We start from the raw sequence: 13,482 nt of genomic DNA, 5'->3' as shown, positions 1-13,482 counted from the left end.
GGAAACTGTGTGAGATTATCATAATTCAGTTTGCCACAGGAAAAATATTAAGATAAGATGGAAAATAAAATAAGCAGGTTATGATATAGCCAAATTATTGCAAAATGTATCAAATTGGCTGGCTGTACATTGCAGAGGTCAAAGAAAGTGATTACTTTAAACTGTTTCTCTACAAATTAGCATGAATAAACACTGCTTTCCCTGGTTTCAAATATGCTCTCTAAAAGTGCGGTAGTGTTCCCTGGGGAAGCTGGGTTCCAGTCTGAGGCATATGAGGCAGGAGCCGGGATGACAGTATTTGACGAGACACTAATAATAAAGATCAGTGACATCCCAAGCCCTGCAGCTTCCCACTGTGTTGCAGAGTAACAGAGTAGAAGGTGAAGGCCATGAGCTCTAGAGACAGACCTGTGTTCAAATCACGATCTCAGCACTGCAGACCGTGGCCTCAGGAGAGCCTCTTACTCCTTTCCTAAACTGAATTTTGAAAATTAAACAAGGAGTTAGGTGTGCACCATCTCCCTCAACAGCTGTAAACACAGAAAGCAGATAAGTGTTCCACCCTGAGTCAGTGTGCATTCAAATCCTGTCATCTAAAAAGTTTTAAAGTAAAAGGCGAAAGGTTTATATGATCCGAAGAGAAACCAGAGTCTGCCAGGCGAAGTGGCACACGCCTGCAATCCCAGCACTCAGCGAGGCAGAGGCAGGTGGATGTGAGTTCAAGTCCAGTCTGGTCTACAAAGCGAGCCCAGGACAGACAAGGCTACACAGAGAAACTTTGTTTAGAAAGGGGGGTGGGGCAAAGTTTTAAAATAACGGAAAACATGGTGCGTGGTACCATGGCAGCATAAGGAAATGAGATCTGACTGCCTATGGAATCTGGCCATAAACAAGAGGTTTAGAAACAAGAGTTGCGATACCATTAGTACCAATTATTATACCACACAGACCCAATGAACCCTGTTTACCCTCAGCATACTCTCCGTCACAAATTGAAATGTCACCTCCCCTCATAATCCTTAACAGTTATTACCTGTTAATTACAGGGAAAAATCAAGTTTCAATAGGCAAAAAGAATTTAAGTGAGAAACAAAGAGAAAATACATAAGATGTTAAAAATGAGGGGAAAAAGTAACGGTTTTTCATGAATTGGTTTATCTATTATGATCTCATAGACTTAAAAATATCTGTTTCAAGTAAAACACCCCTGCACAATGTTGGAATATATTTTTTATCGCACATTAATCTTTGCTGGGACTTCGACTCCCTAAGGAGCAGTGCCAAAACAGTGGCACTCTACTACATCTCAAGAGAAGGGCGCAACACAAGGCCAGCAATCCTCAGTAGCTCCTTACCAGGTACCTACTCTAAAGAGAGGGCAGATTTGCTCTGGCTTACAGAAGGGCTTGCTTTTAAAATCCAAGAGTACAAAATATCCTTCAGCAGCAGGAAGTTTAGGCAACTCCTTCCACCTGTTAGTGTGAAGGTCAGCTTTGGACCCTGCAGGATTTCTTCCAAGCAAAATAAATGTCAGTTAGTATTCAAAATAGCATCGATGTCACAGTGATAGTTTTTAGAGGCGCAGTTCATCCTGTAACCCAACCATATCAGTGTTTCAAGGTACAGTTGAAGGGCCAAACAGTCCAGACATGAATTTTTGTCTAATTAAAAGCAAGTGTGACAAAAAAAAAAAAAAAAAAAAAAGCGTGTACTGTGCAGCAAGTACGGTCTTGTGAACTTGTTTGATGTGCACTAAAACCAGCTTACATTGGAAAATACGCGTCTGGGTTGCTATGAAGGTCACTACTGTTTGAAGCCTAAATCTTGCCACTTGGAGCCCCCTGCCGGCTCTGACCTGCATTCCATGGCAAGTAGCTCTAGCTGGAGGGTGGGTAGGTAGTTCCCAGGCTGGAACTTTATTCAAAAATATAGGTTTACAGATGGACAGTGTGTAGTCTACAAACTCAAACAGCATATGCGCAGCCTCATTCTTCCTCAAGGAACAAAACTAACATGGCAAGGGCCGTATCAGCCCTTGCTATTTTATGAAAACTGAACTGTATCAACATCTCCCAGCAGAGGTGTGAGGGCAAATGAAGAAAGCAAAATATGCTTTGAGTTTTTTGGCAAAGATAAAATTGATTTTAAAAACTGAGTAAAAAATAGGATGACACAAACATAAAAGCAATATTTTACACACTTATCTTAGACAACCAAAGCACCTTCATGACAAAGACCTTAGAAGTCACCTTTAGACGTTATTCCGACCTTAATGACAACTGTATCAAGTCACCTGTCTCAAAATGCTGGAAAGGTCTGACCATTTAACAGGAAAGAGACCACATAGCACCATGATCCTCTGAAACCCCACCTCTCCACCATACCTTCAATTTAGCAGAGGTGTGTCACATAAAAGCAGTGTTAGTCTGAGCCAATGAAGGTTAGCTCCTAAAATTAGAAAATAACAAAAAGTGCAGGTCTGTCCTCATTTAATGTGGTCTAAACATGTCCCACTACGACCTTGGCCACACACACCACATCCATGGCTACTATAACCAAATCCTGACTAGGTCATATCTGGGGCTCATAACCTACAGTTTACCTCTTGCCTTAATAATTTACACCAGATTCAGAAAACAAACAACTTCAATAAAACCAAGAATTTCTGCTAACCAAAACTCCATTTTAGGAAAAACTTGCGTGACTCCTGGACACACAGGTTCAGAGTGCCTGGCCTTAAGTTCTGGAAATGATCAGTATACATGGGAACACCCAAGATCTAGTCTAAGCGATTGTCTACATCCAACTCCACTGCCAGTTGCATTAAATAGTCCCTCATCTAACTTTTCTTTTTAAGATTTATTTATTTATTTATTATGTATACAATGTGTGTTTGCATGTACAGAAGAGGGCACCAGATTTCATTTTAGATGATAGTGAGCCACCATGTGGTTGCTGGGAATTGAACTCGTGACCTCTGGGAGAGCAACTAATGCTCTTAACCTCTGAGCCAATTCTCTAGCCCTCGTCTAACTTTTTGAAAAGGATAAAAATTTAACATTTTTCAGTATTTTCTTCATGAACTAGAAAATATGAAAGAAAATGACCATTCTCAGAGAAGGCATAGCCACTTGGAGTAGTTTATAATAGTGATTTAGAAATTAACAAGGGTTCCAAGTAACTTCCTGTCCTGTCTCACCATGGAATCCTGGTGCTGCCTTTTCCTGGTCATCTCTGTAAACCTTCAGATTTAGCACCAATGTGTTTTTAAGCCATCTTTCTGAAGGGCCCTTTTCTTTCTATTCTAAACATCCTTCATACTATTGGTAGACATACTGAATATCTTTAGCACCAAAATAAATGTCATCATCAAAATGCTTATGCTTTTTATCTGAGATACAGACTTAGCCATGACCTTTCAAAAACATGGCTATGAAAGGTGAGGCAGGAGGCCAGAGAGATGGATTAGTGGTTAAGAGCACAGGTGCTCTTCCAGAGGACCCTCAGCACCCACACGGTAGGTAACAACTTCTGGTTGTTCCAGGGGCTCTGATGCCCTCTTCTGACCTCTGTAGGCAATAAGCACATGTGGTGCACAGACATGCATACAGGCAGAGCACCCACACACAGAAAATGAACACAATCTCTCTCTCTCTCTTTTAAAGGTTATTTACTAGCTGCACGTCCCTCCTTCTGAGCAAGGATCTCTTTGTATCTCTGCTGGGACTCAATTTATAGTTACTGCTGCAGCTCCTGGCTGCTGGAATCCCAGGCCCTTGCTGCCATGCTCCTCTGCTGTCCAGACTACCCTGCTGAAGGAGCACTACTATTCAACATTTACAACCTCTGGATCTGAAACCAATTTCTTGTGTACATGAAGCATTCACGCATATCTATTACTCACTCAGCTCACAAGCAAGCTCACACTCACGTTTCTTTCTTTCCAGAACAAGCCAGAATTACAGCTCTTTTAGTGATTGTTATAATTTTTGGAATGGTTCATAAATTTTTCGGATTCTTTTAAATTTGTAATATTTTTCTTTTTTTTCTTTTTTGCCCAATTGTGAACCATTCCATATTGCATCTTTATTGCAAAAGTCAACATGCTTCTTAGAAATTCAGATTGTAATCGATAAAACAAACATTACATATATGAATTTAAATGTATAAACAGTTAGAAATCCAACAATATCTCCTATATACTATTACACAAGTTCACAATCTTGTAAAAACTATAATACAGGCAATACTATACATCAAGAGGAAACACTATTCCTTTTCACATGATTTTTTTTTCTTTTTGAAGTAATGATCCACCACCACCGATCTTTTCCACTGTAAAAGGGCTGCTTTCCAATGTCTCAGCTGGTGATGACATTTTCCCAATGCTCCAAGAAGAAACTGAGAAAACTTTCACGTTCCTTGGGGTTACCTTTTCAGGCTTGGGCAGAAATCTAGTAAATCTGACTGAATAATCACACTGGCAACACTCACAGTTGATCTGCTACATGGAGAGCCACACACTAGGACAGCAGAATTTGCCTCAAGTGCTAAGTGTCAGCTCTATAAATAAAGATGCCAAGAAAACAAGTCATGGTGTGGAATTTGCTTTTAAGAGGAATTCTAACAGTTGGGGATTGGTGAATGGGGAAAAGGGGGAGCTATATATATATACACACATACACATATTCACCTATTTTATACTAACCTTAAGCTTTATAACAGTGTAATTAATCCCTATTTTTAATTCAGTTTTGAATTAAACACATTGGAAAAGAATTTTAGTTATTTTTAAGGAATACGGAAAACCCAAGTTTTGTCCTAAGGACGCAATACCTTAATGGAAAATGATCTAGTCTTCACATTAGCACCTTTCTCTTTCATCCTCTGCCCCCAATAACTAAAAAGCCAAACAAATCCTCAATTCTCTTATAGTGAGTGTATAAAGATGTCAATTTTAAGGTTAAAAAAAAATCATATGAAAAGGAATCTCATTCTGTTCAACTGTCAGTCTATTGAGACTTTTCTTACAGCTTCACTAATTTACTGTAATTTTCAGTTTCCAAATACAAAAATACAACAATTCTTATTGAAATCTATACGCTGGTAGTTTTAGTACACAAAAGAAAAAAAGAAAAAACCCAAACAAATTATTTACAAAATTATACAGTTTAAGAAAAAACTTTGTACAAAAAATATATAAATCCTTTGTTCCCTCTATCACGTTTAAATGGTCAGGACTCAAAATATTCACCACAATGAATCTTTCCAAATATATACTGACTGAGCCACAGACATCAAGGAAATTTCATTAGAGATGATGGAGAAGTAAGGAGCAAGATGCTTATTGTAGGTTCCCTGTTCTAATGTGTTCCTTCTGTATCTTATTTTAGCCTCAGTGTCATCAGACACAAGACAATAACCTAGAGGGGAAGTCCCACTACAAAGGGAAAACTACATAAACTTAAAAAGAATCCTGGTGTTTGACACGTCATTCCAGGACAATAAGAAGAGGAAAAAGATGATCAGAGGTGGGATCTAATGTCTTGTCACTACGTAAATCTAGAGTCCTGATGGCTTTAGGTTTCTAAGTGAACTGTTTCTATTTTAAGAAACAGCCTTTACTTCAGGGAACAAAACCCTGACACAGTGATCACCAAGAACCTTCTGAAGCCGACAGGAAGTTTCAAACTTTCACACCACACATAGTATAAAAACAAAGATGTATATCTCCGTGAAAAAGTGACATCCTATGTACAGTAATCAATTCATTTCTCCAGGGGTCAGTACAGTGTAGTGTTGCTCCTCTGCTTTTCCACCTAACATTCAGAACACAAGGACATAAATTTACATGTATATTTTACTTAACAGATACTCTGTACAGTGTACAGTAAAAATGCACACGGTAAAGGAAACTGCCTACTAAAGTGTGTGTTCACGGACAGCAAAATCTATAAAGTTATGAAAATAGAAGGTCATCTGATCAATCCAGACTCCTAACCCCCAGCTCAGCACCTCACCCATTGTGGTGACAGTTTCGAAGGAGAACTTCAGGTACCTTTAACCCTTTTCTGTAACTTTAAGTAGCTGAAGCTTTAAAACAGGAGGGAAGCCAGCTAATAACTCTGTCCCCTAAAATTCTGCCTTTATTTGCATCAATTATCACTTATTTATAAAGGTGTTGGTTTAAACCTTTACTGATAACTGATTCTTGATTGCCCAACTGAATCACTTATTTTCAAAAAGTCAGGCTTATTAATCAAAAGGGATGAGAAAGATAGCAGAAAAGGGCAAAAGGCAAGATGAAGCTTATTATTATTATTTTTTTAAAAGGATCAACTGAAGCAACGCTCAGCACATATCAAAACAAAGAAAGATGAGTGGCAGGAGCCCAGAGTGGGTGTGAGGAAAGGATGGGTGTGCAGAGGCAGTCTCTGCGCTCTGTAGATCTGTCACCAGAGACGGTAGTTTTTCTAAGTTCTGCTGCACTAAACTCTGAAAAAGACTGACTATAAAAGTGGGCTCTTCCATCGTTAAAAAAAAAATTAAATTTATTTTCCTTCCAAGACCATCCTTGAAAAGAAAAGGTATTTAAATTACAAATATCTCCTACTGTCTGACGACCCATCCATAATAGCTAAGAGTTAAGAAATTCCAGGCGATTTTGACATTTAATGAAATTTTTATCAGATTTATAATCCAAAATAAAATTTCTGAACACCCTGTCTTTACATTGTAATCCAGCACCAAGAGCAGAAACAGATGGTGTGGAAGGTAAGGTTCTAGAGAATCCAGTCAGTCCTGCGGATCTTCACAACTGCATAAAGTCACGGCCTTTGGTGATTTGATATCACAGACATTTATGAGATGTGTTTCAATAGCAACTTGCTGTCCTTAAACCTACTGTGTTGAAGAGAAAAATAAAAACAAAATATTTTTGGCTCATTGACTTCTTTAAATAATTCTAAAAAGTTGTTCTTCTAAACAATATTTCTAAAAATTACACAACTCGCATCAAATTTCATCTTCGCCACGAACGAGACTCATATTCATCTTCATCTTCATCATCATCATCATGCAAAAACAAATCTGAGGTTTCTGTTTCCTAAAGAGAGGAAGATACATTTGCTCAGCTGTGCACAAACGCAAAGTGAAATAGCCACATGATAAATACACTAGCATAAACGCCCAGCTCAGATTTACAACAATTTAGAAGTAGTTTATTTTCAGGGCAAAACAAAGGAACAAAACTATCAACCAACCAACGACCCAGTCCTTTAATATGGAGAACAGTATGGTATCTTGCCACATTTAACCACTGCATTGATCAATCAAACTCGGATACAGTAAGGATGTTTCTTTTTTAATGAGAACATTCAACATTCTTAATAGTGATCTTGAGTACAGAACACAATACTGCTAACTGTCAAATAATGTGGCTAACTCTCTAACAGAGTACTAGGGCTTTATGCTTCCTACCTGGCTGTGATTTTGTACCTTTTGACCTATTCCCCCTCCCGATATCCCAGAACACATTTTCTTACAAATGGATATTACTATTTATCCTCTGTTTATTTTGAATACATTAATAGGCAAATTCCATTCCAATGTCACCAAGAAAATAAAACTGCTACATGGAAGTCAGCCATCTCCGTATAGGCCTGTGATCTCAGCACTCGGGAGACTAAGGCACAAGTTTTGTGCATTTGAAAGCAGCCTGGGCCACAGGGTGAAACCCTATCTCCAAAATTATTTAGTAGATGTTTAGAAGCAATTGCTCCAATTTTTCCTGGGTAATTTACAATTGATTTGAGAAGAGTGGATATATATGTTAACTTCCCCCATGACACCAATATTCGAAATCTTATATAACTTAGCTGGGCATGGTGGTGCATGCCTTTAACCCCAGCACTCAGGAAAGCAGAGGCAGATGGATGTCTTCGGAGTTCGAAGCTAGCCTGGTCTACAAAGCCAGTCCAGGACAGACAAGGCTACACAGAGAAACTCATGTCTTGGAAAAACAACAACAAAATCAAAACAAAACAAAACAAAATCTAAAATTTGACACAATGTAAAAATATTCAAACATTATCACGGTGCCAAGCAAGACCTACTTTCTTCCTGGGAACATTCCTGCTTTTGTTATATAAACTTATCCTTATAGTCAGAATACACTCACTAACTACAAAAACCTGATGGTTGTAAAAGCAGGATTATAGAGTTAGAAATAATTCACATCCTGAGTTCAATATTCTCTTTAATAAACTGACTAAAATACAAAAATAAAAAGCAAAATTATCTCTCATATTTTTAAGAGGCTGAGTACTAATTCTAGACTGGTTTTAGCTAACCAAATGAAAGAAAAGTGAGTGCCTATTTTTAAATGTACAGTATTTGATATAAAAAAGAACACAGGAAGTACTGTAATATACATCTTATTTTAATAGTTGGATTTACCTCTTCTTTGACCTCTTCTTCCTCAGTCTCAGTAGAGATAGACGGTACCTTGGGCTTGTGCCATGATATCTGTAGCCGACGGTCTTTGAATTTTGATGCTTGGTTTGTAGCCTAAAGAATATTTTAGAAGAACACATAAGTATGCACTCATATTTACTAAGGAAATCTTCAAACTGTGCTATTTAAAAAGTGTAATGTCCTGGGGGAAAACAATCTGCTAAGTGGCGCCTTTCATTTAAGGCAAGTCTATCTGTCCATGTTTATAGACATGACTATTGTGGCACAGTAACTCTGCAAGGTAGGATGAAGATGAGGATAACAAATACTTTCTTCATTCAATGACTGACATTATCAAACCTTAAAATCATAATTTCTAAAATGAATCATCTCAGTCATTGCACTGCGTTTCTCAGTTATATAAAGCTCTTCCTACTTCCTTCTCATAACCTTCTTACCCCTTGATAGAGCCTAGGCTGACTCTCAACTCTTGTACCTCAGCTTCCCAAGCACTAGGATTACAGATGTGTGCCACCATGTTCCCTTGCTTTTCTCAAATGCTCACAACTCCCTAGGTCATCAGTACATTAACACATTAAATAAACATTAGTTAGAGCTGGGTTTGGTGTCTCACACCTATAATCACAGCACCCAGAAGGCAGACACAGAGGATCATACTTCAAGTTCATCCTGGCTACACTGTGAGTTCCAGACGGGTCAGGACTACAGAATGAGACCCCGTCTTTAAAAGAAAATAAAAAGTCACAGTCTCAACCACAGTAAAACTTCTGTTTCTTTCTTTTCCTCCTCCCTGCCAGTAGCACTGTAGACTGAACCCAGGGACCCACTATGCAAGGATCCACCAGAGTCACACCCCTAATCCCCAAGTCTTTTCCTCAGCACTACTTTCTAAATATTTCTCAGCAAATGTCAATGAGAAGAGGCTTTACCTACTTTTTTATTTAGAAAAAGGAATGAACCTCAAGTCCTGTGTATGCTAGGCAAGCATTGTATCACTAAACTACATTTCTAGACCTTAAATGATGTACATGCACAAACTTTTAAAAACAAAATTAAATTCACAACAGAAAGTCTAAGTGGGCCAGTGAGATAGCCCAGAGAGTTAAAGCACTCATCCCACAAGCTTGATGATGTGTTTGATCCCTGAAACACACATAAAAGAACCAACTCCCACAGGTTGTCTGCTGACATCCAAGTACATGGGTGTCATGGTTTAAGCAGCCTCCTGCCACTACTGCCACATGCAAGTCTCTAAGGTGTATCTGAGGTGGGTGTTGTTTCCTTCTATATCTTCAAACTTTTAAGCTTTCTTCAGTGAACATCATGAAAGATGCTGTTTCATAATCAACAACTTTTAACTTTTCTTCTTTCTAACAGAACCTGACTTTCAGCTCAGGGGGCAATTCAAGAGTAGTTTAAGAAACTCACAGTAACTGTTTCTCTCAGAAAGGATCTATTCAGAAATGTGTGTGTAAAACTTATCGCTAAGACATGAAAACACATCCCTCAGTGTGAGTCAGGATGGGGAAGTAAGGAAGTTTGCCGGGAAGACTACTGAAACATACTCTTTTTGCCTTTGGGTTTTTTTGTTAGAAGCTGTGGTATTTGTGGTTTCTGCAGACATTCTGGCAGCTTGAAGAAAAAATGGCTACCAGCTAACATAGTAGGAAAGCAAAAGAGAAATAAAGTAGGAGCGTGTGTGTTCAAGTAATCTTAATCTAAATTTAATCCTAAAATCTCCCTAAAGATTCTTAAGTGGAAAGAAAATAGAGGGTGGGTGAGATGCTCAGCAGGTAAAGATGCCTGCTGCCAATTATGACAATCTGAATTCAGTCTTGCATAGTAAAAGGAGAACCAACCTATGCACACGTTCTTGTGACCTTTACATGCACAGTAATATGTGTGCCCACATAATCACATACACAAGACGAAATATAAAATTTTAAGAAGGAATAGAAAAGGTAAGAGAAAGGGAAATAAAGGCTGAGGAGACTATTCAGTGGTTAAGTATTTGCTGTGTCACCAAGCATAGTGTCCTGAGTTCAGATCACTTGCAGCTACATAAAAACTAGGTGCAGCATCGAGCATCCAGAACTCCAATGCTAGGGAAGAAAGGGAGGACAGAGTAGGAAGATCCCTAGGAATGCTAGCCAGCCAGTCTAGTGGCCAACAGCAAGCTCCAAATTTCAACAAGAGACTGTCTCAAAAAGTAAAATGGACAGTGACAGGGAAAAAAAGCAGTTGATGTCAACTTCTGGATTCCACAGGCATGTGTACACACACACACCAACACAGGGATTCACACATAAACATATACTTCAAATTCAAAGTATGTTACTTGGCGCCAGATGCATCTTGTAGTTTAGAGGCTGCTTCAAAACAATAACTTAGTGTCTGCTACTTGAAAAATTCCTCAGTAAAGTTCAACCATTCTCAACATTGAAGAGAACAATTTTCCTTATTGAAAGTAGCCAAATCTCTTCAAGCAGGGATGAAGGAGAGTGCCAAAGTGCCTGTCCTGTTTGTGTCCTTTAAACAAGACTCTTTGACTTAAAATTATCAGCTTTAGGATTAGACTTTAAAATACTTAAAGGGGATTCTTCATAAAGCTTTTTAGCTTGGTGGAACATTCTGGAATCCCAGAACTTGAGCAATAGAGGCAAGAGGATCAATAATTCAAGGCCAGCCTTGGTGATGCAGTGAGTTTGAAGTCAGCTGTAGTTACATCTAAAAGAGAAACAAAGGGCAAGAGAGTCTGTCCAGAGGTTAAAAGTGCTTGCAGCTCTTCTACAGGACCCATGTCGAGATCCCAGTCCCTCACAACTACCTGTAGCTAAAGCTCCAGGGGATGTGATTCCCTGTTCTGGCCTTGCTGGGCACCTGCATCCATCTACATTCATGCATATACATTACATTCAAGTACATACATAAAAATTTTAAAAAGTAATACCAACAAAAATAGATCTTTACTATTCTCAGATTCTTATGACATAAAAAAAAATTCTCTCTTTAAAGAGCTTTTCCTGAACTCATTGATTGATCCTTAAAATGTATTATAGTTCTACTCACATATTACAATATTTCATACTTAAGGATATATGGTTTAAGCTTAGTATTTAGCTTCTAACAGAATAAAATAACACATGCCAAAGCTTTGCAAACTAGTTGTCAAACCACATATAACACAGATCCCAGATTTTGTTTCTTAAGAGATGGGATTCTGTCTGTTTTCTAGACCTCAAGTCTTAGACTCAGTGGTCCTTTTGCCTCAGTTCCTAACTGCCAGGACAATAGGACACACCACTGTACCTCACTCAGCACCCTGTTTCTGATGGCCTGAGAACTAAACATAGTTTGTAGGTTATTAAGAAAGGAAAAAAGGAGACTAAGCACAGGCTTGTAATTCAGCATATAGGAGGCTGAGTTGGGGATTTCATGAGTTTGAAAAAGCCTGAGCTATATATTGTGAGTTGTAAGCTAGCCTGAGCTACAGAGTGAAACCAGTCTCAAAAATCAAACAAGCCAATGTGGTAGTATACACTCATAAGCCTAGCACAAGGAGACATGATGATCGGGAGATCTAGCATGAACCACATGAGACTATCTCAACAAACCACAAAGGCTACAAGACAAGAAAGTGTGAAAATAAACAGGAAAAGCAAATGAACAAAAGGGAGGGAAGGGGAGAGTAGGAGAGGAGAATATAAAAGTAAAAGTATAGGTAGAGGGAAGGAGAGAAGGAAACATGATAAAGACCACCTGTGGGCACAAAACCCTAGAATATTTTACACTTAGCTCTTTACAGAACAAGCCTGCCAACATTTTAAAAAGATTTTTTTAATGAATATGTATGCATGTGTGGATTTGTGAGTTTAAGCCATCTGAGCGCATACGGAAAACCAGAAGAGGATCCTTTGGTGTTAAGAGTTAAGGCCACCCAACACCCAACACGGGTGATGGAAGCCACATGTGGGTCCTCTCAAGAACATGGCTTTAATCTCAGCACCACAGAGGCAGAGCTCTGTGCACTCCAGGCCAGCTTGTCTACAAAGTCATTTACAGGACAGCCAACTCTGTTATCTGAGAACATGCCTTTAATCTCAGCACCCAGGAAGCAGAGGCAGGTGGACATCTACAGTGAGTTCTAGGAGAACCAGTGCTATGTAGAGACACCCTGTCTCAACCCCCATCCCCCCACCCCTAAAACAGAAAAACAAAAACAAATAAACAAAGACAGGAAATGCTCTTAATTGCTGAGCCATCTCTCTGGGCCCAAAGCCTGCCAATTTCCTAATGTTGCATGTTTATCTGTATGAGTTCAGATGCGTATTTGCTTATGGATGACTAAGGCTAACACTGGTGTCTTTCTCGATGTATTTTCTTACTGGGTTTGTCTCTATCTGTGCAGCACTGGAGTTATAGATACATGCTGCTAGCCTAGCTTTCACATGGTGCTAGGGATCTAAACCCAGTTCTTCATGTTTTCAACCAACTGAGCCGTCTCCCCATCCCCATATACATGTAATGTGAGTGAAGCCACTAAGCGTGATTTGCCTCACCAACTTTAACAAAAATACAACTGGAAATATTTTCCTTCAGAAAGATGTTGGGGGTGAGGTAGGAGTGGTGGTGGCAGTGAAATGGCTCAGTAGATAAAGAGGCTTGCTATTAGACCTGATGGCCTGCACTTGTTGCCCGGGACCCACAAGATAAAAGAGAACCAACTCCCCAAAGTTGTTCTCTGATCCCCACATGCACCACATGTTGTGGTACATACCCCCAAAGAAATTCATAACTTAATTTGTAAAAGAGTTGCCTAGGACTAGGGAAACCTGGTTATGATGGCTCTGGTATTTGTCAGTGTTATCGTGGTGGGTGGTTTTAAGATTTGGTTCTGAATCTGGAAAAAAAAAAAAAAGACCTTCATTGGAGACTGGGGAGGCTCAGCCTGTACAGTGCCTACCTAGGATGCAGAAATCTCGTACTTAAATCCCCAGCATCACCTAA

The 13,482-nt window shown here is 39.1% G+C and overlaps 1 protein-coding gene across 2 annotated transcripts in view; it reads right to left on the bottom strand.

Annotated features, from left to right (window-relative positions):
- Positions 1-3,968: 3,968 nt before the first annotated feature.
- The window catches only part of Rbm27 (RNA binding motif protein 27), a 62,808-nt gene continuing 53,294 nt past the window's right edge, over positions 3,969-13,482 (bottom strand). For both annotated transcript variants that reach the window (XM_055622655.1, XM_055622656.1), the window contains 2 exons: positions 8,458-8,568; positions 3,969-7,105 (listed from right to left, as the gene is read on the bottom strand). In XM_055622655.1, the coding sequence (XP_055478630.1) occupies positions 7,022-7,105; positions 8,458-8,568 (195 nt within the window). In that variant the 3' untranslated portion in view covers positions 3,969-7,021. The remainder of the gene's footprint in view (positions 7,106-8,457; positions 8,569-13,482) is intronic.

This window comes from Psammomys obesus, unplaced genomic scaffold (assembly GCF_907164565.1).
Source record: "Psammomys obesus unplaced genomic scaffold, mPsaObe1.curated_primary_1811, whole genome shotgun sequence".
In the NCBI taxonomy this organism is placed as follows: Eukaryota; Metazoa; Chordata; class Mammalia; order Rodentia; family Muridae; genus Psammomys; species Psammomys obesus.
This window is presented reverse-complemented; position numbering and strand designations above follow the sequence as displayed.